The sequence below is a fragment of the Mesoplodon bidens genome (assembly GCF_964165515.1).
Source record: "Mesoplodon bidens genome assembly, chromosome: 3".
Classification (NCBI taxonomy): Eukaryota; Metazoa; Chordata; class Mammalia; order Artiodactyla; family Ziphiidae; genus Mesoplodon; species Mesoplodon bidens.
The window spans coordinates 8,362,690-8,389,700 of record NC_138178.1 but is presented as its reverse complement, the minus strand read 5'-3'; the positions used below and the strand labels follow the sequence as shown (position 1 = coordinate 8,389,700).

General features: G+C 43.3%; 2 protein-coding genes across 3 annotated transcripts in view; one reads left to right on the top strand and one right to left on the bottom strand.

Annotated features, from left to right (window-relative positions):
* The window catches only part of PRPF18 (pre-mRNA processing factor 18), a 49,765-nt gene extending 37,223 nt beyond the window's left edge, over window positions 1-12,542 (top strand). For both annotated transcript variants that reach the window (XM_081229339.1, XM_081229338.1), the window contains one exon: window positions 12,081-12,542. In XM_081229339.1, coding sequence (XP_081085465.1) covers window positions 12,081-12,161 — 81 coding nt within the window. In that variant the 3' untranslated portion in view covers window positions 12,162-12,542. The remainder of the gene's footprint in view (window positions 1-12,080) is intronic.
* A 272-nt stretch (window positions 12,543-12,814) lies between these two features.
* Window positions 12,815-27,011, bottom strand: part of FRMD4A (FERM domain containing 4A) — a 351,864-nt gene continuing 337,667 nt past the window's right edge. Inside the window, exon 23 of the mRNA XM_081229331.1 lies at window positions 12,815-16,095. Within this exon, the coding sequence (XP_081085457.1) occupies window positions 16,035-16,095 (61 nt within the window). The 3' untranslated portion in view covers window positions 12,815-16,034. The remainder of the gene's footprint in view (window positions 16,096-27,011) is intronic.

Sequence of the window (27,011 nt, the reverse complement as noted above, 5' to 3'; positions counted from 1 at the left end):
CCAAATTCATTGATTAGCTCTAGTAGTTTTCTGGTAGCGTCTTTAGGATTCTCTGCGTATAGTATCATGTCATCTGCAAACAGTGGCAGTTTTACTTCTTCTTTTCCAGTTTGGATTCCTTTTATTTCTTTATCTTCTCTGATTGCTGTGGCTAAAACTTCCAAAACTATGTTGAATAAAATTTTTCTATTTAAATTGAGATATAATAAACCTTAGTAAACAGTGGAGCCTGTAAAGTGTACTAATCTTAATTGTACAGCTCAATGATTCTTCATATATATGTGATATTTATCAAGACATAAAATGAGGTCTGGATCATAGGAGATTTCAAGCAGCACCCCTGAAGTTTCCCTCATTCCTTTGACCAGCCTAATTCCTCCTCCCATCAGAAATAACCACGGTTTTGACATGTGTCATTATTGGTTAATTTTGCCAGTTCTTGGACATCATTTAAATGAAATCTTGCAATATGTAATTATTTTTTTTATGTAGAAATATTGGTGAGAAGTAACTGTTTTCTGAAATATGGTAAAAACAATTCAGGGGGCTCTTTACTGTAACATGATTTCATCTTTGGGTTTTATGCAAACCTCTATAGAATTTAAACTGTGAAAGTTGTTTGAAGTGTTCTCTTTCTCACAAAAATTAAACACACCACAGGGAGGGTTTGCTCACCATGTAGATCAAAGAGAAGTTGTATAGCTTATTGGTAGCCTCAAATCTAGGGCGAGATGGAAATTGTTGGTAGGAACTTCAAGGACTTTGGTCGGTCTGCCAAATGCAGATGTAGCCTTTGGCCCAGATTTGGGTAAAGCTTCTTCTACACAAATTAAAGGAAGTTCTTGATTATTTAGACTCTTTATAATTCAGTCATTTCGAGACATCTCTTGAAAAGGTTCATATCTTGGGTGTTCTTTACTTGTTGGTAATGAAGAGCAGGAAGAAAAGCTGCAGTTGACATCACATGGTGATTTGCCCTCCAGATCCACTCCATCCTTCCTCACCTTGTTCTGTGCCCTGGAAACCTGGCTTTTATGAACAACATGGACAGGCTCCCTTGCCCTCTGACTTCTGAACAGGGCAGGCGATGAGAGGGACTGGAAGGCATTTTGTAGGTGGGAGAAGAACGAGTTTGGGGTATTTATTTCCCTGGCTTCCTCCCTGTAGAGTCACTACACCCTTCCACCCAAGGCCACAGCCGTCTCCATACAGTTAGTTACCCTCTCTGGGTTTCTGGTAACCACTCTTCTCCCCCTTAGAAAACAGGCTAGCCACAGCTTTGCGGAGTTGCCAGCTCATGGCTCCCGGTCTTGCCCATGCCTTTGTAAAGTCCTTGGAACTATACCATCAAATTACCCAGTTTGAGTATGCCCTTTGTTTCCTGTGGATACCCTCCCTGATTCATATAGATTAGTCTGTCTGTGTGCTGTGTTACAACACAGATTTCTTTGGGGATTAGAAGATCAAGGAGTAATATTCATTCCAAATAATTTTCCTCAAGCTTTCACTGTTCCAAAAGGCAAAATGTCCTGTAATCTTCTCTGGCAAGTTGTGTTCAATAACCTTAAGTTTGTAAATTCCCTGGTAAAAACATCATTCCAGCATTTTATGTCAGATATTTATATCTGCATTTCAGATTTTGGCATATTCCACCTGTACTAGAATTTGTCAAATTTAGTTGTTCATGGAACATTTGTAAATTTATAATATGTTCGTGAATTGCTGAAAATGGTATAACAGAAACATTACTGCAGTGAGTGATCACACCTTGGTCCATGTGTTGTGTGCACATGTCATGGTTAGCTGGTAAACACTCCCTACGCATCAGATTGTATGTCACACATTTGTGGGTCAAGCGGCCTTCTGCTACCTCCTGGCATTCTTGGCTCTGATAAACCGTTTCTTAAAGGCAGGTTGTTTGGGTAGCAAACTGTTCACCCATTTAATGACTTCCTGGCAATATGAAAAGAAATTTTTAGAGAAACATAGTGCTATCATTTCTGTTTCACATACGTTACCTTTTAATATTACAGAACACCGTCGTTGGGTAGAAGCACACTGGGGGGGATGCTGGTCTAAGCTGTGCCACGTCTCTGTTTAGCTGGCGGCTAAATAGACATTTAACTTGGGGTGTTACCTCTTAGATTTCTCAACCACATGCTTAAAAAAAAAAAAAGATCACCCTGCAGTGTGAAGGCCTTGTCAAATAAATAAAATCTTCGGTCAAATTGGTCATTTGGCATACATTTTTACCTAGCTTCATGAAGTACGTGAGTGCTGTTTTCAAAATGGAATTATCACTTGTAATTTGTTCCTTTCTGTGAAGTGATGAACCTTTGAACTGGAAATAATGTTCTTTTATGTATCAAACATTCAGACAAGTAAAAATTGAGAGCAGCTCTCTATTTCTTACCATACACTCCAGAAGAAGATTTAGTCCCAAACTGTTAGTTTTCTTTAATTTTCCACTAAGTCCTACAGATCCTGAATATTTTAATACATTTGACACTTGCACTGGGACTCTTCATTAGAAGCAGCATGAGATTGCCTTCATCTGCCATCATCCCAAGTAGCTAGATCCAGATCAGGTATTAAAAAGTCTAGAATGAGTAATTCAGATCAACTCAATTTTAATCATATACTTGTAAGAAAAGAATTCCTGTGGACACTTCTTGAAGGCTTGGCCTTTTTATGCATGGCTATGAATGTTAGTTGATATTGTAGAAATTAACTTTTCATCATTAAGTACACATTTTTTGAAAATCACATTTCGAGTCAAATATGTATTCCTTTAGTCTGAAGTTAGGATTAATTAGTAACTTAAATATCTCATGGTAATTCATTCCTTTATTAGAACCTTGGCAGTTTGTTGACAGAATTTAACTAGCTGCATGGAAAATGTTCTCAACTTATCCCTGTTCTTCATGTTCCTAGGCTGCACCACTAAACGCATCTGTGCTTTCGTTTTCAAGACTTTGTTCTTACAGGGTACACTAGTGACAGGAACAGAAATAATTGATAAAATGTCTTCCTTATACTTCAGTAAGGAGATTACTTAAAAACAAAAAAAGTCTTCCTCAAGTCCTATTAACTAATGATAGTTTATAAAATAAAAGGCAAATCTAGCTAAAAGGGTATGATTGCAATTTGGTTTGGTGTTTTTTTTTTTTTTTTTTGCGCGGGCCTCTCACTGTCGTGGCCTCTCTTGTTGTGGAGCACAGGTTCCAGACGCGCAGGCTCAGTAGTTGTGGCTCACGGGCCCAGTTGCTCCACGGCATGTGGGATCCTCCCAGACCAGGGCTCGAACCCGTGGCCCCCGCCTTGGCAGGCAGATTCTCAACCACTGCGCCACCAGGGAAGCCCTGGTTTGGTTTTAAAAAGCATTTGCTTTCTGCAATGATAAAAAATTGCTGTTTTTTTGAGTTGATGCAGGTTGATTGTTTTAATGGTTCATTGATTTATCTGGATATAAACAAGTCTATCCAGGATTTGTATCCTATATCACATACTGTGATACACCAAACTATATATGTAATTGATATTTTTATGCCTTATCTAGAATATGCTGTAATGCTTGCAATTAGGTTATTTAAAAATTGTGGTGAAATATATATGACATAAATTTTACCATCTTAACCATTTAAAGAAAATCTTTATTCAGCTCTACCATCTTAACCGTTTTTAAGTGTACAGTTCATCCGTTAGACTTTTAAATGCAGAATGTTTTCCTAGAAACAGTATTGATTTTTTAAAAAATCAGTTTTAGTTAAATATTGTATGGGGAGAAAGTCATTAAGGAGCCATTAATGAGGACTCTGTAGAATCTGGAAAGGCTCAAGACATGGGACTTTTAGGTACTGCTAAAAGACCGGACCAGGGACTTCCCTGGCAGTCCAGTAAGACTCCACCTTCCGATGCAGGGGGTGCAGATTTGATCCCTGGTTGGGGAGTTAAGATTCCACATGCCTCGTGGCCAAAAAAACCAAAACATAAAACAGAAGCAATATTGTAACAAATTCAATAAAGACTTTAAAAAATGGTCCACATCAAAAAAAATCTTAAGAAAAAGACTGGACCGTGGGATGGGACTGAAAATGAAGGAGTGGTTGAGAATAGGATAAGTAGTCCAGAGGTTCCTTCTACCCTGTGCAAGTGGGCCCTCCTGCCTTTCTCCCTTATAGCAGAAAACAGGTTAACTTTCTGAGGGATTTGTAGCCTCAGGCAGGGTGAGATGCCCTCCTCAAACCAGGCAACTCAAGTGAGGGTCTGTGTGTTGATAGATGAGACCTCTGGTTCCTTTTCTCCACTGGTCCCTCTGATGCTGGCAGCCAGGCTGTTATCCCACCTCAGGAAACAGGAGGGTTCTTCTCTGTGAACTGACCCAAGAGAAAAGATGCACAGTTACCAACAATTAGTATTCTGCTAATGAAAAAACTAACTTGCTGCCATATTGTCCTAAAATGAAGTTCCATTGATGAGCCCTGCCCATTCGGTGAGTTTCCTTTAGCTCCTTACTGCCTTACTCATAAATATGCTTGTTCACCTAGGATCATCAGACATTCAGGAAAAGTTTCCAACATGAAAGACAGAGACCAAAACACATGGAAAAAAAGGAGTTGAGAGAAACTGAATTATAGCATAGGGAACAGAAAAAACCCCTTTGATTAAAAAATTAATATCGTTAGAGAAGGTTGTAACTATGAAATAACAATAGCTACAAAAAAAGAATTAAAACAAGCTTTCAGAAGTTAAACATTATAGCAGAAATTTAAAAATTAAATAAAAGGGTTATAAGATAAAGTTGAGGAAATCTCAGAACTATGAAAGATAAGAGAACAAAAGAGTCAATCTATAAGGTCTGCAACTATTCAAATTCCAGGAAAAAGAGAACAGAGACATTGGAGTGTAGGAAATAAAGAATTAATGCAGGAAGAATTCCCAGAGCTGAAGGACATGCATTTCTAGAATGAAAAAAGAGCTCACTGAATTCATAGCAAATGAATAGGAAGGATCTCATGTCAAGGCTCAATATAATCAAATATTGGAGGCCAAGGATAAAGAGATTTTCAGTGCTTCTGGAGAAAAGAAACAGGTCACTTATGAAGACTCAGGAAGTAAAATGCCCTCATACTTCTCATTAATGGTTCTGGAAGCTGGAAGACAGTGGAGCAATGCCTTTGTATTAGGGAAAAAGTCTCCAACTCAGAATTCTATTCCCACATGAACAGTCAAGTGTGAGTATAGGTTAAAGATATTTTCAGACAGGAAAAGTCTCAAAAATGTGACCCATCTTGTGTCACATACCCATTCTCTGGAATCATTATCATTGTAGCTAACACTTATATGGTGTTTACTGTGTGCTCACTGCAGCAATTTAGCACATATATATTCTCTCTCTCTCTTCTGTCTCTCACATATGTAGTAAGAGGATGATACTATGATTTCTTTGTTTTACAAGTGGGGAAACTTAGGCATGGAAAAGTAATTTCCCAAGGTCACCCAGCTAGTAAGTGGTGGAATTGGGATTTGAACTTGGATAGTCTTAACTCCACTATGTTATATTGCTAATACTTGAGGATGTGCTCCACCAAAATGAGGGAAGCAAACAAAGATCCAGACAACAAGATCCAGCACAGGAGCAGGGCAAAAGGAATTCCCAGGTTGAAGGTGAAGGGATGCTCTAGGATTGTAGCAGTACAAGGAGGTCTGGAATTCAGTTGATCTAGATTGGAACAGAAAAGACAGAGGGCTCCAGGAAGAAAATGGAACAGATGTACTACCTGCTGTGTTTGGTCATATTGAGAGCAGTCTCACTGTTGGAGAAGGAATTGATATCTACACAGAAAAGCAAAAAGATGGGGAAGAATACTTAAGAAAAAGGATATTGGCTCTGTTTTGGACAATATTTTTATAGACATTATGAAGTATATCCTGAACCTCGTGCTCACTGAGAACTGTTTCTTGGGGGAGGAGAGGGAGAGAAAGGCGCGTGTGTGCATAGGTGGGGCCCGTGCACGTAGTGTAAGAGATGAAATCTTCACCTTTCGTAGGAGGTAGAAGAATAAAAACTGGAAAAAAATCACACTGTCAGCATGTAGTATCTAGAAATATGGCAGTAAATACCAGAAGAAACGCTTAAGAGATTTGGAGTGGTTGCCTTTGGGGTGATGGAATTAGGGATTGGAAAGGGGGAGGCAGGGGACTGCTATTATTTGATAGAAGAACTATGTAATTTTAAAAATATATACAATAACATGCACGCAAAACATGGGATTACCCTTGGCTTTTCTCTCTCTGTCTCAGCCCATGTCCTGTCAGCAAACTGTTCAGGTTACATCTGGGGTGATCCCTTCTTACCACCTGCACTGCCACCGTCTGGGTCTGGCACCTGCCTGTCTTCTCTGGATGACTGCAGTGTCTCCTCTCTGCGCTTCTTTCCTCGCCCCTCTTCTGTTCAGTCTCTGTACGGCACCCAGAGGGATCCAGTTAAAATACAAACCAGACTGTGATGCTCTCTTGCTCAGAGCCCTACAGTGGCTCCTTAGTTCAGGGAGAGCCAGAGCCCTTCCGGTCACTTCCCACATCCACACACGCCTCTTGCCTGCCTGACCTTCTCCATAGCACTTGCCACCATCCAACACGTTAGATATTTACATACTCATTTTGTTTCTTGTCCGTTTTACATATTTTGTTTCTCGTCTGTCTTCCTTTATTAGAATTTATTCTCAATGAGGGTGAGGATATTTTCTCTTTTTTTTCTCCTGCTCTATTCCCAGAGCCTGGAGCAGTGCTTGGCACATAGTAGGCACTGAATAAGGATTTATTAAATAAATGTATTGCTTTTATAAAAGTGAAAATTATATTTAAAAATACTACTTGTTTTTAGAAAGCTATTTGCAATAAGCTAAGCAGCTGCTTGTCTTACTGGTTTAAGCATCCCCAAGCAATTTGAAACTAAAATCCTGAGGGACCTAACTGAAAAGATTTGTTTCCATTTGGAAAATACTCATATGTTATCATCAGGTTATGCCCCTTTAACACTCTGTGCTGGGGGCCGTCAGTCCTTATGGCAAAAATTTACTGTAACGTTCAGTGGTAACTGTTTATGATGGAGACTTTTGAGTTTCACAGCTGTTTGACAGCTAAGATTTCAGACGGGGTACTCTTAATATTTATTTTTTAAGCGTAGAATCTGTTCAGTGAGTGTAAATAAGCACCACCGATATCTTCAATAAGGCACAAACACCTAAAATTCTAATTCCTACAGTGTAAGGAAAATGACCCCCAGCCGTCTTAGCATCTGCTTGCCTTTCATTGGCTCATAATAATTCTTGCTGTGTTTTGCTGCAGATTAAAGCTGTTTAGTCTTTCATTGGACTGTTCTCTTTCCTAGCTTTGCCTCTCTTCTCACCTGTTCCTTCAGGAGACTTAGGATCCTTTTAATGATATCACATACATTTCCATGGCTACAGATCCAGTTCTGCAGCCACAGGATTAGAATTCACAGCAGGAGAAGCTGGACTGTGAGAGGGAAGGGTCTTTGTCCTAAAGCAACTCCGATTAGGCACACAGCGAGCAGCAACAGCGCCAGCAGAACGAGGGGCAGGGCAGGCTGCCGGTCTTTCTTCGCACTGGCCGGCGGAAGTCTCCCTTCGTGGCAACCAGCTGAAGGATAACCTCCCTCCACACTCCCACTCCTTAAATAGCATGATGGGACCGTCTTTGAACCCACAAAGGACTTGACGTGAAATGTTTGAAAGTCATGTTTCTCTGATATTGAATCTCTTAGATTATAGCTCCCTTCATAGAAGTAATTTATATTTGTGTTATCTGCTTACTGTGGGACCAAAGAGATTTGGCAGGCTTTTTACCTCATTGTTTTGTTTTGGTTTTGGTGATTTTACTTAGCTTAAGTGTTGTTTGAATATGTAGGTAATTACAGAGTACGAGTTCTAGATCTTTGGTGATGTTTTCGCTACCTGTTAACATTAGTATGTATTTTGAGGGGTTTTACCCTTCCTGCTCAGACTTCTAGATGCACTTTTCTGTTACTAGATTGTATAATTCCAGCAACATACTCTGCTTTTCCCACTGGGTCATGAAACTCTTCTTTTAAGAGCAGATGATATTTCATTGTATCATTTTTAGGAAAGAAAATGAATTTGGGGGGAATAGTAGTTAAGTACCAGGCAGTGTGCTATATATTTTTTCATATCTAATATAGACCTGAACATAGTCAACCTTTGGCCTCTGATGGCATTTCATTGTTCTTACTGTGATAGGAACTGGGTCGTTGCAGTTTTTGTGAATGCAAGGTGAGAAACCTTAAAATAATTTGTGCCAAAAATTGCTTTGGAGATCATTAAAATTAAGTGTTGCTGTTATTGGTTGTCGTTTTTAATAACTTATTAATATTGCTCTAGATGTCTAGATTTCAGTAAGACATCTGACAAAGTCTCTCCTTGTAAACAAGGACATTTGTAGGCTGGTAGATAAAAGAGTAAATAGGATTCAAGGCTAGTTGTAAAACTTGCAGAATTGTTCTGGAGAGATCTATAGTGGCACATCGCAGGTTTCTGCCCTTGTCCCTGGCCTGTTTGAGAATTTGGATAATGACTTAGAGGCATGTTTGCTCACTGGTGGATGAGAAAGCTAAGGGGAATAACTGAAAATAAAATGCCCACTAAGGATTTTAAAAGATCACAGACTGAAGGATGAGTTGAAAGGGACTGATTGAATCTTAATTGTGACAGTTCTTGTCATCAGTTAAAAATATCACTATGAAGTTATAGACTGGATGAGAACTGGCCAGATTGTAGAAGAGATAGAAAGCACCTGAAATTTGTGACATCATGGGAATTTGTGGTGTTTATAGCATTTGTCTAAAAAGAACCGAAGGCCATGGTAACAGATACCAAAGGTACAGAACAAAGGCGGTGTAGTAGTACTAAGACTACATTCTGCAGAATTGGCCAGGTCATGTTTGTGCTAGTTTTTGTGCTAGTTTTTATGATTATAGTACAATTTTTTTATTGTGTAATATTTGGTACATAAAAAAGAATACATGTGATATGTAAGTTATGAAGCAAAGAATAAGATAAATGTGTAAAGGCCTTAATCCCAGCTTAAGAACTAGAACTTTCTGAAGATCATAAATCTGTATTTTCCTCCTGTACCCCAGAAGTAACCATTATCCACAATTTGTCATTTCCTTGCTTTTTCACAAATAATTCCACCATGTTATGTGTGTATTTCTTAGCAATATATTATTTTTAAGTTGTTTTTGAGTTGTATTAAAATGGTATAATAGTAGAAGAATCAATATCGTTAAAATGACCATGCTACCCAAGGCAATCTACAGATTCAATGCAATCCCTATCAAAATACCAATGGCATTTTTCACAGAGCTAGAACAACTAATTTTAAAATCTGTATGGAAACACAAAAGACCCCGAATGGCCAAAACGATCTTGAGAACGAAGAGCAGAGCTGGAGGAATCAGGCTCCCTGACTTTCATCAGAACATGATGGTACTGGCACAAAAACAGACACATAGGTCAATGGAACAGGATAGAAAACCCAGAAATAAACCCATGGCTTACGGTCAATTAATTTATGACAAAGGAAGCAAGAATGTACAGTGCAGAAAAGACAGTCTCTTCAATAAGTGGTGCTGGGAAAACTGTACAGCTACATGTGAAAGAATGAAATTAGAACATTCTCTAACACCATATACAAAAATTAAATTCAAAATGGATTAAAGACCTAAGTGTAAGACCAAATACTGTAAAACTCCTAGTGGAAAACAGGCAAAACACTCTGACATAAATTGAAGCAATATTTTTTGAATCCGTCTTAGAGTAATGGAAACAAAACAAAAATAAACAAATGGGATCTAATTAAACTTATAAGCTTTTGTAGAGTAAAGGAAACCATTGTCAAAACTAAAAGACAGCCTACTGAATGAGAGAGAATATTTGCAAATGATATGACCAATAAAGGATTCATACCCAATGTATATAAACAAGCTCATTACAGCTCGACAAATAGCCCACTTAAAAAATGGGCAGAAGAACTTAATTGGCATTTTTCCAAAGAGGAAATGCAGATGGCCAACAGGCACATGCAAATATGCTTTTGCTAACGTTGCTAATCATCGGGGAAATGCAAAACAAAACCACAATGAGGTACCACCTCACACCTGTCAGAATGGCCATCATTAAAAAGTCTACAGGGCCTCCCTGGTGGCGCAGTGGTTGAGAGTCCGCCTGCCGATGCAGGGGATACGGGTTCGTGCCCCGGTCTGGGAGGATCCCATATGCCGCGGAGCGGCTGGGCCCGTGAGCCATGGCCGCTGGGCCTGCGCATCCGGAGCCTGTGCTCCGCAACGGGAGAGGCCACAACAGTGAGAGGCCCGCATACCGCAAAAAGAAAAAAAAAAAAAAAAAAAAAAAAAAAAAGTCTACAAATAACAGGTGCTGGCAAGGATGAGGAGGAAAGGGAACTGTTGCACACTGTTGGTGGTGATGTGAATTGGGGCCGCTGCTGTGGAAAGCATTAAGGAAGTGTCTTAAAAAACTAAAAATAGAACTACCATATGACCCCGCAATTCTACTCCTGAGTATATATCCAGAAAAAACCCCAAAACACTAATTTAAAAGGATACATGTACCCTAATATTCATAGCAGAACTATTTACAGTAGCCAAGACATGGAAACAGCCCAAGTGTCCATCAACAGACGAATGGATAGAAGAGGTGGTACATACACACAATGGAGTACTGCTCAGCCATGACGAGTGAAACTTTGCCCTTTGCAGCTGCAGGGACGGACTTTGTGGGCGTTATGCCCAAGTGAAACAAGTCAGAGAGAGACAGTGACGTCACTGACATGTGGAGTCTAAAAGATGCAGCAGACTAGTGAACATAACCAAAAGAAGCAGACTCACAGACACAGGGAACAAGCCAGTTGGGGGGCGGGGGGAGAAAGGCAATATAGGGGAGGGGGAGGTACAAACTGTTGGGTGTAAGACAGGCTCAGGGATGTACTGTACAACAACGGGGAAGACAGCCAATATTTTGTAATAACTGTAAACGGAAAGTAACCTGTAAAAATTATATATAATAAAAAAAGTTTTAAATGGTATAATACTGTATATAGCATTTTGCCACTTGCTTTTTTTTTTTTTTTTTTTTTGGCTGCGTTGGGTCTTGGTTGCTGCCCGCGGGCTCTTTCCAGTTGCTACAAGCGGGGGCAGCTCTTGGTTGGCGGTGCGCGGGCTTCTCACTGCGGTGGCTTCTCTTGTTGTGGAGCACGGGCTCTAGGTGCACGGGCTTCAGTAGTTGTGGCTCGCGGGCTCTAGAGCGCAGGCTCAGTAGTTGTGGCACATGGGCTTAGTTGCTCTGCGGCATGTGGGATCTTCCTGGACCAGGGCTTTAACCCGTGTCCCCTGCATTGACAGACAGATTCTTAACCACTGCACCACCAGGGAAGCCCCTTGACACTTGCTTTTTACATTTAACGTTCTAAGATTCATGTATATCCATTGTTCTCAACTAGAGTTCCTCATCTGGACCGTAGAACACAGAAGATGACTTGAGTGCCCATTGTCTCATTTCTCTCAAGGATGGGACACATGTAGCACCCTTTTAGGGTACATCGGAGAGGAGCTGTTTCATTACACATAATGGATGCTTTAGGCTAGCCAGCAGGGCTTAGTTCTCTATTGGAACCTGGTAGAGAAAGGCTAAATTGTAGCTCTAGGTAATTCTTTTTTACTGATGTAGTATGTTCCATTTGTAAGCATACTAAAGCTTATTCACATATTCTCCTATGATGGACATTTGGGTTGTTTCTGGTACTTTTGATGTTATTGTTTTTGTGAACAAGCTATGACCATCTTGTACCTTTCTCTGAGTGCACACGATTAAATCTTTCTCTCAGTGTACATCTGAGGGGTGTTGTAGGGGACTGCTGCATTTTAGTGGGGACGTTGGTAAACTGGAGGGAACACAGAGGAGGGTGATTGAGAATAGTTTAACCATATCATAACCAATCGTTATTTATTTTTATTTTCTTAGGGATTGAAGAGGTTAATGACCATTTGCCAGAAGCACTTTCCTACAGATCCATCGAAATGTGTGGAGTACAATGCACTGTGAGATCTGTGTGCGGCCTGTGAATATCACAAGAAACTTAAGGAAGCCTGGCGTGGACTTGCGGAATTGCCAACAGGCACGAGGGAAGAAGAAAAAGGAATTTCTGGTCTCTGAGTTCTGCCTAATGCAGCTCTTGGTTTTCAGAACTGTGTTGGCTCTCATGTCACATCTGACTGCCAAGTGATTTCTGTCTTGCTTTTATTTTAAATAGTCGAAAAATTAAGTTCTAAAGACTTTTCCTCATAATTTAACTGTGTAGACAACAGTCACAGGACAGGGTTTAAAATAACTTTTCCCCTCTAGACCTGAAAGTTGCAGTTAAAGGATTAAAAAGGAACCTTTGAGGATGGACTTAATTATTTCTGTAAAATATGGTAATTTTCACATTGCCTCTTATGAAGTGTTTATAGAAAAATATTTTTATATTTTTCAACAAAAACATGGAACCGTTTAATGAAACTTGATAGTCCTTAAATGTTGCTGAACTTTTGCCATCTTGCAATAGATTTGAATGTAAATGTTACTACTGTTACGTGTTATTTTTCTTGCATTTCAGAGCTTGCTTTTATCTTTTAAAGTGTGTAAATTTTAGTATTGGTCATCTCTCGGGACAGATACAATTAACAGGAAATAGAAGTTTGGAACACAAAGATGGTATATCAAACCAGCAGAAGTTCAAATTCAGTAACCCCAGTGCATCAAGGTTCAAGGTGGGGAAATGGATTGTCAAGCCACGAACGGGGATGTTTTGCTGCCACTGGTTCTTCCTAGAATAGGACTGCCCGTGAGTGTCATCCTCCCGAGACCGGTGGTGGACACCTGTCCCAGCTCCATCCCGCCCAGCAGAAGAGGAAGATGCCAGGACTCTTGGCCGCTGCCCGGGACAGTAGGTCCTGGGTCTGATTTTGCACAAACGAGGGCTTCGTTTGAATCTTGCACAGTGTCAGCTCCAGAGAATTGTGACGAATCAACTGCGCTTTAGGGGTTGAGAGGACTCAGTGGATAGAGGCAGGTGGGGAAATAGAAAGTTGCCTGAGCAGGTGGATTGGCACTGCCGGCTAGAGGTAGGAGTGGGGCTCCGAAGTCGGAACTAACTCACCTCATATTGCAGCTCCCCACCTGTGCACGTAAGGGTGTGAGTATGTATGTACGACCATGAGCAAGTCACTTCACTCTAAGCCTCAGCTTCCTTATCTGCAAATGGTGGTGATACTTGTACATACCTCATGGCATCACTGTTGTATTTAAGTAAAAGAAAATGCTTAGCACACTGCCTGGCAAGTAAGAGCTCAGTAAATAACAGTTGTGTCCTTGTTGTTAGAGTGAAGACAAAGGAGCTTTCCCCAACCTGCCGTCAGGGTCAGTGCGGGTGGGCTCACGTGACGAGAACAATGGTGCTAACAGCGTCGGCAGTGCTAGTAGGAGCATCTATTAAGCATTTACTGTGTCCAGGCTCTATAGCTGCTCACACTGTGAGCCAGTTCTGAGTTTAGAAGGATCGAGAATGCGGTGGGGCTGGAGTCAGCTGCGCGGGTGCAGGTGGGCTCACAGTCACTTCTTCTGGCCCTTCTTGGGAAGCCTCGAAAGGCAGTTTTGGCCACTTGTGGGGTCTGTGGCTGTGCCTGGCTGATCGTGTCCGCTGGTCATGTGTGTGATGGTGGCTGAGGCCTGCTGTCCTAAATGGAATCAGGGTTCCTTGCCTACTTTAGAAACCGTTTCTTCTTATTCAATTACAACCGAAGAGAGCTTACTAGAGCAAATAAGAGACAGACTTTCATAAGATATGATAACAGTCTAGGCTTCTCTCATGTAGTCTTGTTGTATAGGACTTGTTTATAAATATTGTTGAACGAACACTCCCCAGGTCACTTCTTTTTAATTCCCAGTCAGCATGGTAGTCAGCTAATTTCGCGTTGTCTTCCCATTTGCTGTTAGTTAATATTCCACCACAAAGAAGAAACTGCGTCATGTGACACCAGTATCTTCTAAAACTGATCAGTGTGGATAGATGGTTAGAAAAAAGAGTTGTACTGTATTCTGCAGTGCTGTGAATGTTGGTCATTTGGGGCTTAGGTTGAAAGACATAGATCTTGTGGAAAAGTCTTCCGTTTCCCTGAGGTGAAAGATCTTCAGAGGATTGCAGATATCATGGGGGTGTGTTAAAAAATGACCTCTCGCAGTGTCCAAATCATGAAAATTTAGTTCACCAGGTGCTGCATATTTCTATTTTTTAGCTATTTCTAAAACAATAAAGGCCTGCCTTTTAAAATTAGTCACAATCCTGAACTAAGTATATTTTTCCCTTTCTATCTCCCACCTGCTCAGACTCCCTGCCAAAGGAGTCGTGTCTTTCTGGACTCATATTTAGTGAAACACTGGTTTTCCCTCAGAAGTAAGTACTGCTTTTCTTAGGAGTGTTCTTGCCAACAGCAAAGACTGAGCAGTATTTTTCAGCACTGCAGCACGGGGCTGCGGCAGTCTGGAGGTCATGGCTGTGATTCTAGCCTTTGGGGAAAACTAGGAAAAGAAGGCTGAGGCCAAAGACAACTGACACACAGCGGGGAGAGAGAAAGGATGTTCCTGATCTTGTAGGAAGGAGGAGGAGTCCCGAGAGACCAGAGCGAGGAAGGCAGCTGCCACTAGCAACACCATTTAGGGTGCGCTGTGACTGAACTCTCAGGAAGAATTTGGAGGAATAGAAAATAGGGTTGATAGTGGTGCGACCTCTTAATGTTCAGTTTTTCCTTCTGCTGATCTCCTGACCCACTCTAGCCCTTTAGATTGTCCCGGGATTTGACACCAGTAAATACTGTAGAAATACAATTGTCTTTTTATATGAAAGAAAGTGTTTGGTAGCTTTGAACTTGGGGGGTTCCTATCCCTGGCTCCTTTGCAGCCCTGCAATAACCCCCTTCAGTGCTTCTGGACCTAGAAGGGTAGGAGAGCTAAGTGGGGCAGAGTCAGTGAAAGGGGAGCTGGGGTTGAGCTGCGGCCATTTCCTTTGTGCAAATATCTCCAAGAGCGTAACTTGGTGGGTCATGCCTCCCTCCTCCCCGTCCTCGTGTGTGGAGCCCCTGGAAGAATGTCTGTCCCATAGACATTCATGGTATGGAGTCACATGGGGGGCTTGGCCTGAAAGCACTTTCTCACGGCAGGTGTATGTAAGGGTTTTGCCAGCTGTCGAGGGCCAGGCGCCAGCTCCAGTCCCCGGAGGGTCGCTGCGGGAACACCATCACGGCAACCGGTTCTCATCACAGACTCCGCAGTTGGATTGGCTGAGTTATAACTATGCAGCAGTCCGGGAATGGTTAACAGTAACCTTAAAATCTTTTGAAATTTAAAAATAAGTTCCGGTGGTGTGGACCAACTAGGGGAATGCAGTGTGGGCGGCGGCAGCTGTGGTGTGAGCAGAGCCCATTCAAGATTCTGGAACCACGCTCATTTAAAAAAAAATGTTTTTTATATTTCCCCAAACAGTTTATTATGAAAGCATTGATTATTTACTTATTTTTCCACAAACTCTTACACAGCTTGTCCAAACTAATCCTTGTGCTGATGGTAATGGTTACTCTGTTTAACTAGGCCACTTCCTCTTGTTTAGTCTCTCCTCTCTGTCCTTAAGCACCAGCTTTGAAATAATTGTCCGCCTTCTCCCAGCATTCCAGGTGAACACATTCCTTTGACCACGGAGGGCAGCGAAGAAGGTTTGAGCCGCTTTCTGAGCATCGTTGGTGATCACAGGTGCTCTCACCCAGCTTCCCGCCACCACAGTCCAGTCACTGGCGTGGACGGCTCTCCTTGCCCTCTGCACGCCCAGATTTTACAACTTGCCAAAACCAAATTGCCTTTGCTCTCCAGCTGCCCTTCCCCTGACGCTTAGGAGACACCGTAAACCATGAGTGTTGTCCTCGGAGCCTGGTTTCGAGATTCTGCCATCCTGTGAAGTGGGAGGATTAAAGTTGTAGCTTTGAAACGTTTTGACCACAACTCACAGACGACAATAACAAGTGTGTGGAGACCCAGTATTCCTTGCGTATATGCACGTGTAACAAAAGCACTGACCATACCATGTGCGGTACGTTCTTATGTTTTCTTTTCTGTTGTGTTTCTTATTTAAAAAAAAAAACATGCTGGTTGTGACCCTCTAAAGTGGCTCACAGCTCATTAATACGTTGTGACCAGCAGTTTGAAAGCCACGGATTAAAAGGAGTTATCAGGGCTTCCCTGGTGGCGCAGTGGCTGGGGGTCCGCCTGCCAATGCAGGGGACACGGGTTCGTGCCCCGGTCCAGGAAGATCCCACATGCCACGGAGCGGCTGGGCCCGTGAGTCATGGCCGCTGGGCCTGCGCGTCCGGAGCCTGGGCTCTGCGACGGGAGAGGCCACAGCAGTGAGAGAGGCCTGCGTACAGCAAAAAAAAAAAAAAAAAAGGAGTTATCAGAGTTATGGAAGGAAATGACCTGGTGGATAAATTCAGGGCAACAGGACTCTACTTCTTTTTTATTGTTTTAATACAAAGAAAACACTTAGTTCTCAAGGTTAATGTGAAATTTAGCAGATGATAAAACCTCGAGTACTTCAAATGTTAAATACTTTTGAAGTAATAATTCTTAGGTTTCAAATGGGGAGACGTGTCCATAGAAGAAGCACCAGGACAAGCCTCATATAATCCTTCTGTAAGAGATTTGGCAGTAAAGATAGGTACAACCTTGGGCTGGCTGTATATTGTGTACAGCAAGAATAAATAAGATATTATAAAATAAATAAGAGGTTGTTTAAAAGCATGAGTTAGGATTGGGGCAGAGATACCCGGAGTCAGGTATTCTTAATCAGTTACCTGTTGAGGGTTTGTTTAGCCCTTTGAAGATTATTTCCCAAGACTCAGGGCTAGATTACATTTCCTTTATTGTAAATTTTTTATTGAAATGTAACATATCCAGAAAAGTGCATAAATCAGAATACCATATAACTTTTTTCAAAGTGAACATCTCCCAAAGTAACTAGCATCCGAGTCAGGAAAGATAATGTTATTAATGCCCCAGAAATCTCTTCACGCCTCATTCTAGTCAGAGCCATGGTCCTGATTTTCATCAGGACATTTTCATCACCCCAAAGAGAAACCTGGTACCCATTAGTGGTCATCCCCTGAATGAGTTAGTTTGCTTGTTTTGTTTTTTTAATTTATTTTTTATACAGCAGGTTCTTATTATCTATTTTATACATATTAGTGTATACATGTCAATCCCAATCTCCCAATTCATCCCACCACCACCCCCCCACCCTGCCCCCCCACTTTCCCTCCTTGGTGTCCATACGTTTGTTCTCTACATCTGTGTCTCAATTTCTAACCTGCAAACCGGTTCATCTGTACCGTTTTTCTAGGTTCCACATATATGCATTAATATACGATATTTGTTTTTCTCTTTCTGACTTACTTCACTCTGTATGACAGTCTCTAGGTCCATCCACGTCTCTACAAACATCAATGGAACAGGATAGAAAGCCCAGAGATAAACCCACGCACCTATGGTCAACTAATCTATGACAAAGGAGGCAAGAATATACAATGGAGAAAAGACAGTTTCTTCAGTAAGTGGTGCTGGGAAAACTGGACAGCTACATGTAAAAGAATGAAATTAGAACATTCCCTAACACCATGCACAAAAATAAACTCAAAATGGATTAGAGACCTAAATGTAAGACTGGACACTATAAAACTCGTAGAGGAAAACATCGGAAGAACACTCTCTGACATAAATCACAGCAAGATCTTTTTTGATCCACCTCCAAGAGTAATGGAAATAAAAACAAAAGTAAACAAAGGGGACCTAGTGAAACTTACAAGCTTTTGCACAGCAAAGGAAACAGTAAACAAGATGCAAAGACAACCCTCAGAGTGGGAGAAAATATTTGCAAATGAAGCAACTGACAAAGGATTAATCTCCAAAATATATACAAGCAGCTCATGAAGCTCAGTATCAAAAAAAAACCCCCAAAAACCCAATCCAAAAATGGGCAGAAGACCTAAACAGGCATTTCTCCAAAGAAGACATACAGATGGCCAAGAAGCACATGAAAAGCTGCTCCACATCACTAATTATTAGAGGAATGCAAATCAAAACTACAGTGAGGTATCACCTCACACCAGTTAGAATGGGCATCATCAGAAAATCTACGAACAATGAATGCTGGAGAGGGTGTGGAGAAAAGGGAACCCTCTTGCACTGTTGGTGGGAATGTAAATTGATACAGCCACTATGGAGAACAGTATGGAGGTTCCTTAAGAAACTAAAAATAGAATTACCATATGACCCAGCAGTCCCACTCCTGGGCATATACCCTGAGAAAACCATAATTCAAAAAGACACATGCACCCCAGTGTTCACTGCAGCACTATTTTACAATAGCCAGGTCATGGAAGCAACCTAAATGCCCATCGACAAGACAAATGGAAAAAGAGGATGTGGTACGTAGATACAATGGAATATTACTCAGCCATAGAAAGGAGTTTGCTTGTTATTTAATTTGCCCATTTATAGATGAGGTCAGTTATACGTGACTCCTTTTACATTTTATTTCTTTGTCTCAACTTACAGTTTCTGATATTCATCCTTGTGTGTCTGTGTGGTTCTTTCATTCTCACTGCTCTCTCCACTTCTACTCTTGATAGACATATGAGTTGTTTCCAGTTTGTGTATGAATGTTGTACATGCATTTTTTGGTGAGTATAAATTTCTGTAGGGTATATACGAAGCTGAGAAATTTCTGGGGCACAGGATATGCGTGTACTCAGAAGGTATCGCTGAAGAGGTTTCCAAAGCGGTTGTGCCAGGTTACCATCCCACGTGCAGGATTTGAGGGGTCCAGGGGCCCCACATCCGAGCCTCCCCTGGTATGTGCTCTGTCATTTCCACTTCAGCTCTTCTGGTGGGTTAACATGGTGTGTCACTTTGTGCTTTTACTTTGCATTTCACTGAGGACAAGTAAAGTCAAGCATTTTTCATACGTACTGAATGGCCATTGGATTTTGTCTTTTGGGAAGTTTCTGTTCAAGATTTATTTTTGTCCACTTTTATCTGTTGACTTCCCAGCCTTTACTGACTTATAGTTCTTTATATAGTCTGGCTATGAGTCCTATGTTAGATATATATATTACAAATACTTCTCCCGCCCTGTGGCTTGCCGTTATGCAGGGTTTTCTATGCATAGGGCAAATAATCTTGTAACTAGCTCAGGCATAACCTTTGTCAGCTATCTTTGCCAGACAGATTTTATAAAAATCAAATCATGTGAATCTTAAATAACATAATCTTTTCATAGTGGCATGCCTGAGTGTGGGATTTGAGAGAAGAGGAAATCGTGTGAGTTTTTGTATTTTTGTCAAACTTTACAGTTTTATTAGATTACTATTTCATGAAGACTTGGTTTGTATTTTTCTTCTTTAGGTCTGCAAGTTTATGGGCCGTATATGTATGGTGTGGACACGGCCAGCTGCTTATCCTGTTTTCATTCTCCTCTCCTTTACCAACAGAGCCCTACTTTGTGCAGAGCTGCAGGGAGCACAGTAAAAGCTACTTGCTCTCCTAGGACCCTTTAAAGTTAGAGCTGGTTTTGTGACAGGTTCTACCAATAAATATGGATAGAAGTCTTTTGGGTGGGACTTCCAGGAAACCTGTTGCTTTTCTAAAAAAGAAAAAAAAAAGATAGACTTAGTTAACAAAAATGTTGCCCTTTCTCTCTTCTTTCCTAAAAAGTGGTCATGATGCTTCAGTGCTTTGCAGCCATCCTGCAGTCTTGACGGTGGGAGACCCATGCTAAAGATGGTGGAGTCAGTTCTTTAATGGCATCGTGGGCATCACTGTTCAAACCTTGAACCACTGTATTAGGGTTCTCCAGAGAAACAGACCTACAAGGAGATTGTATATATGGAGTTGATTCCTTTGATTATGGAGGCTGAGAAGTCCCATGATCTGCTGCCTGCAAACAGGAGAGCCAGTGGTATAAATTCCAGTCTGAATCCAAAGGCTGGAGATCCAGGAGAGCCTATGGGAAGTCCCACTTTGAGGGAGGGAGAGGACCAGCGTTCCAGCTCCACGGTCAGGCAGAGAGCAGCTTCTCCCTTACCCCACGTCTTGTTCTGTTCAGGCCCTCGACAGATTGGATGAGGCCCATCCACACTGGAGAGCAGTATTCTACTCAGTCCACCGATTCAGATGTTCATCTCATCCACAAACACCCTCACAGATACACCCAGAGTAACGTTTAACCAGACATCTGGGCACCCGGGTCGCAGTCAAGTTGACCCATAAAATTAACCATCACAGCTGCCTTCCTCTGGGCCTCACGTTCTGTGAGGACAGTATTGGGTAAGCTCCTGCCGTTGTGTTTCCATATATTCTGCAGAATTCAGTCCCTAAGCAATATACACGTTACTCAGATTTCTCAGCTTTCAGAACCATTGAGGCGTGTAGCAAGTGTGTCTACCCCAGCGGGAGCAAGACCTGACTCTGCCACGTCCACGTCCTACTATGATACACGTAAGTGTAACAGTGTTCGCGGGAATGAGCTCTGGATATCGGCACCAGGTCATTTCAACTGCAGAAAAGCCATGAACCAAACGGACGTTAAAGGCAATTCAGGGACAGCCAGGTTTCAGAGCAGACAGAGGTCTGGCCTGTGGTGGAGATTCTTGTCGCTCCGATGGACAGAGGCATCTAGCTCTTGTTCTCTTGTGTTACTGCCAAATCTCCATTAGACTTAGAAATGACTTTGAGAGGAATAAACTCGTGCATACCTCTACGGATGTGAAAGGTGTTTGAGAAAATGCACGATTGTGCTTTCATTTTGGGGGAGAGTATCTTTTTTTAAAAAATAATTTATCTTTGGCTGCGTTGGGTCTTCGTTGCTGCGCGTGGGCTTTCTCTAGTTGCGGCGAGTGGGGGCTACTTCTCGTGTGCGGGCTTCTCATTGCGGTGGCTTTTCATTGCAGAGTACGGGCCCTAGGCACACGGGCTTCAGTAGTTGTGCACGCGGGCTCAGTACTTGTGGCTCGCGGGCTCTAGAGTGCAGGCTCAGTAGTTGTGGTGCACGGGCTTAGTTGTTTCGCGGCATGTGGGATCTTCCCAGACCAGGGCTGGAACCCGTGTCCCCTGCATTGGCAGGTGGATTTTTAACCACTGCGCCACCAGGGAAGTCCCGGGGGAAAGTATCTTGATATGCTTCCACCTGTTATTACCACGGTCCCTTCTAGAACAGTAATTCACATTACGCTAACGTGGGCCGAAAGGGTACATGTGTTTTTTGCAAAATTATAAAAAATGGTGTTTGCCTCTCCCGTGGCACCTGCCACACCCTGCTTTGGGATGAGACCCTGCAAACCACATTTCTCCTTTGCTGACTGGCTTTTTGTTGGGTTCACTGATGGTGGGGCACACGGGAGATGGGAACCCCGAGGAGGGAAGGAGGGGCCTGTTCCTCGATGTTTGCTTCCCGTCCCTGACGGGTGGTGGCCCAGCCGCGGGTCGCAGCCCAGCAGTGACAGTTCATTCTTGGAGGAGGTGGTCCTGGCTCGCAGGATTGCCACACTTTCATAGAACCAGCTTTGCCTCGAAAATTGCAGCGCCGTCAGCCCGGTGCCCCTTTCAGACATTTGAATCCTGGCTCCATGAGGTCCTGCCATGTCCCGAGGCACTGGTACCAGCTGCGCGGTGCCCACGCCTCAGAGGTTTGACTCCCAGCTCCGCGGGGTGCCTCCTTCAGCTTCTAGGTTTTCAAAGTCCCTTCTCTGTTTCCCAGCCCCAAGGGTGCTGGCTGCTTCCCTTGGTTATCATCTCTGTCACCTCTTCAGTACCGTTAACAACCCTTGATATTCAACCCTTTCTGTTAAAATAACTGGCGTGGTCTTGGCCTCCTGATTGAACAGGCAGCCGGGTTTGCAGTTCCTGCGCGAGGGGGAATGAGGCCGGGTCCTCTTCCGGAACCCCCGGCTCAAATTGGCTTCCCACTGGCACGCGTGGCCTTTGCTCCTAGATCCTGGGATTCACCCCAAGCGCAGAGAACTAAGAGGATGGCGAAACGGGCCTCTCACCTCCTGTCCGGCCGTGCGGTCCTGTCCGCGTGCCCTCTCTCCTTCCTTCCCACTCTGCTCTTCCTCAGTCTCTCCAAGACCACCTGTCCATTCACTCTTCCGCTCACTGCTGCTTCATCGTCACCTGCTTGGCTTGGCTTTTCTGTGTAGTCCGTCTAGATCCCATTGTCACCACTTCACTTCATCACCAGGACCGTCTACTCTCCCGCCCTGCCGCCCTCCGGCCACACTGCACTGCACAGCCCAGGCCTGGCACGTTCCCTCCCGCGCCCACCAGCAGGTGCCACCGGAAGGAGTTCACACGCCAAGCGTCCGGTGTCACCTGGGCCCCAAGTGACGCCTGGAGGGCGTTCTCCACCTCCTCTCCTCGCGGGGCTGTTCTCACCTGTGACTGCTCCAGCCCGACCCTGCCCTCCTCTCCTGTCTCACCTGGAGGACGGCCTCACCTATCTTTTCTCACACCGGGTTGAGTATGGAGGCAAAGCGTCAGGTCTGTTTCCCACACTCACCACCTGTTCTTACCTCACTTGGAGGAGAAGGCGTTGCCCCTCCTGTCATGGGCTAGATGTTCTGCTGACCGACCTTGCTTACCCAGTACTGTCCTCAGGACACATCTTCTAATGTGCCATGTACTTTGCTTTCATTCCGCCCCCCCGCCACCTTCTACTCCCAGGAGAATATATATCTTCTAAGGGCAGGGATTTCACATCCATTTGGTTGACCATGAGATAAGAAAGAAAGTCATCATGGTTGATTCCAGGGGGTTTGGCCTGAGCCCTGGAAGATTGGAGTTGCCTCTAACTCAGCTGAGGAAGGTCATTAACGGAGCAGGTTTGGAGGGAACATCAGAAATTCAGTTCTGGACGTGTTAGCACGTTAGACATCCATGTGGAGCTGTCGAGTGGGCTGGAGGGTTGTACCAGTTTTAGAGCTGAGGCCCAGGGTGCAGGGAGAAACACAGGTGTCCTCAGCGTAAGACCTTAAAACCATGGGCAAGATGAGAGCTACAGGAAGTGACTGTGGATAGTAAAGAGGAGGCCTTGAAATGAGCTCTGGGGCACTCTGGCGCCCAGACCTCGGGCAGATGAAGAAAACCCTCAAGGAGGTTGGCGGGAGGAGCCCTGACTGTGATAAGGAGGAAAACCTGGAGGACGCGCTGTCCTGGATTCCAGTGGCAAGAGTGTTTCTTTCCATGGAGGACGTGACAGGGACCAGCTGTGCCCACTGTGCTGGTAAGTCACATAGCACGCAAACAGAGGATTAACTGTCGGATTTGGCCTTGTGGGGAGGCATCCTTGACCTTGACAAGAGTCGTTTTGGTAGAGTGGGAGGAATGGAAGCATGATTGGGGGGGGGGTTGATAGAAAATGGATGAATGAGCGAAAAACAAAAGGAGCCTACTCTTCTGTGGGGATAAAAATGTATGGAGAGAAAAACGGGGTTTTCTGATTTAAAAAAAAATCTTGGTGCAGTTGCACACACACGGGCCCTATCAGCTAACCTGCTCGCTGTTTATACTCCTGAATTGCAACCCAGGTCCTTGAGCTGTTACCTGAACAGATGCTGACTAGGCTGGGGGTGTGAGTTTGTGCACGGCAGAGAGGTTATACCTCCACGTCCTTTCACCTTTTCTCTGCCATCTCTTTGACCAGGCAGCTCCTCGAACGAGAGATGAGCGAGAGATCCCATTTACACACTTGCTGACCTCTTATCCATGGGGCTCATTTTACTCTCTTCCTTCTGTCTGTTTAATGCTGGTGGCCTCATTTCCCCTTATGTCGTGGTCGTGTGCCTGTTTGTTTAGTCCACGAGAATGTAAGGTTTTGAGGACCTGGACCCATCACACAATATGGAGTGAATGACTGGTTTCAACAGCAGGCCCCTGCCTGATTGCTGGCCCACATCAGGGGTTCTCTGATATTCCTCTTTTTAGAGAGAATTTCGTGTCTGAGCCTTTTTGAACTGGTATTCTGGGAGTAAGGAAGGAGAGGCCTGGCTATTTCTAGTGCTTTCTACGGCAATCAGGTATTTACTGTGTTCTCTAATAACCAAAATAATGAGTTTGGAATTGCCTTGTTGACACAACGTAAGGGGAGTGCGTGTGTGTGTGCTTGTGTGCATGTGTGTGTGTGTGTGTGTGTGTGTGTGTATGGGTGGTGAATAATAGGAAGGAGTGGGAAAGAAACGGGAATGTCCCAGCGTCCTGTGGGCCAGCTGCTTTCACGTGATAGAGCTTAATAGGAGATAGATTTCTTTCCTGAGCGGCGACATATTTACATGGAAAAGGCTTAACAGAAGATCCTGTTTGTTTGCAATCAGTGTTGATCACCTTGGTACAGAGGCCCTCGTTGCTTTGCCAAGGACAGGCTAGGAAGTATAAGATGCTGTCCTGATGGGCTTGCTTCCAGATGTGCTTCAAGTTCTCAATGGCTTGTTTCCATTTTTGGCAGGGGTTAACCCACACCGGTGGCAAATGCTTCAGCAAGGCTTTCCATCCCGGGGTGCTCTTGGCTGCCAGACTTCTAGTTTCATGCTAGTGAAGAGATGCAGTGTGGGTTAAGGGGGCCAGGGATGTAGTTGCAGCAAAAGCTCCACTGAAGTAAGCCAGTCGCTGATTTGCCCATCAGTGTGGGCTTTTTGTACCTGCAGGCCTAGCGGGCTGTTGCTTTGGTGATAGGATTTAGAGGGTGGGTGACAAGAGTTTGAGCTGTGGTACGAACAGCAGTGGTAGTACAGAGCCTGAGCTTCCTGCCTGTCTCCTCAGTTGGCCCTTTTTGTCCTACACAGAACCAGGGACCACAGGGGACAGAGACTAAGGACGCCGACCTCCAGAGCCCAGATGCCCTCGGTGTTTCTTCCACGTGGCACTGTTCTGTGGGAACAGTACCCAGCCTAGCACGTACTGCACACAGGTAACTATTTGTCACGAGCAGTGATACAGATACTAAAATAGCATCTTAACAAAGGCTGACCTCTCATCTCAGATCCTTTTTGCAGAAGGAGGAATACGTAACTAAGAATATATTATCTTTGTATAATTAAAAAAGGAAACTAGAATAAGAGGGAATTAGCCTCTACTAAACAAACCAAGCTTGTCTACATCATGGAGTAAGCCACTGAGAATATCATCTATATAGACTGACTTTAAAAAAGGAGCCCGATGGGGCACAGGCAACTGAATGACAGATCCCCGGAGCATGCGTGTTTATCACTTAGAAACAAACAGAATGTCCAAGAGGCAACTGAGATCTTTTCATTTTGAAAATGCTTTAATAAGTGTTGACAACACTGTTTTGCAAAATGTAAAGGTACTATACAAATTCTTAATACAAAAAGAATAAATTAAAAGCAGATTTCTTTTTAATTCTGCAACTTTGTCTACAACATACATCTTTGTCATTGATTACAGTTGAACAGAATCCAGTAAAATCATTTTACATGCTCTACAAATCAGTTTCAGGAGCAACCTAATCCTTTCTTCCCCATTATTAAACTAGAGTCCATTTTACACGACTTGTAATAAACTATTGACATTAATGTATATGTAAAACTTTACACCTAGTTAATTAAGCAGTAACTGGTCATCTGATAGCACCTGGATGGGGTTTGCTGTATGTAGAACTAAACTAATACCGAATGAAAACAGCTTGGAATTTGAACGGTTTCAACACTCACCTGCATATGATCAAATTTAAAAAACCCACCTGTCTCACAACAAAGTCTGACGTAGGTGTTTTCACCAGACTTCTGGCTGAACAGGCAGTTTCTTATACGTATCCAAAGAATCCAATAGGGGCTTTATATCAGACCAGGGGTTTCATATGTCATCTTAATTTGCTTTAAAGAAATAGGGATATATAAAGAGCTTGCCAGTGCTTGTGTACGGTAACTACATCATTTCCCACCACACTGACCATTAACCATGTCAGCCTCAAAGGACCAGCACGTTTATGTACATCCTGTAGGAACTAAATGCAGCTCAACAGTAAAACCTGTTTTACTCAGTCTCTGTCTTTACTACCAGACCGTCATACTGTTTGCCTGAACTGTAATTCTGCCCCTCTATCCTGCCTCCATTCCTTTCTGCCCCCCGAATCCCACACCCAAGTGTTTAGAAAGAATTTTCGTCTCCCAGTCTTCGTAACCCAACTGGGCTAAAAATTTGATCCGACTGACTTCAGACTGGATTTCAGGCTACTATCCCGGTTGTATCATCCGCAGTATGTAACCTTGTCACCTCGTCTATTTCCCTTTTGACTTTTCCTCTGGGACAGAGTTCAGTTTGATTATTCATGCATCTTCTTTCGGGAGAAATAATCTGGCCTAATACAGAATGTTTGCGCACGGGGACAGAAAAACCTGCTGTTTGTAGCTCTGACCATCAAAATAAGAGCAACACCCCTCCCCGTGTCAATCCCCAGAATCGTTTAATACCAACCATCATAACCAATTTTATTTACCCTGCAGGGTTTACCCCTAAAGCGTTCCGTGAATATTAATCCCTTTCGCAAGCTGGTATCACCAACCCAGCCGTGCACAGAGCCAGGGAACCCCGGCCCTGAACCGTCCAGCCTGGCCCCAGCCTGCTGTGAGCCCCCAGAGGAACCCCACAGTGCCCTTCAAGCTGCAGCAGGGGGAGCACCGTGGGTATTTACTGATATTTCATTTTAACCAATGGTAAGTGTCCATTCTTACCCTCCTGGTCTGGTAGAGTCTATTGTTTATTCTTGGATTACATATACATAAAAAACAAAGCTTTTTCTTGTTA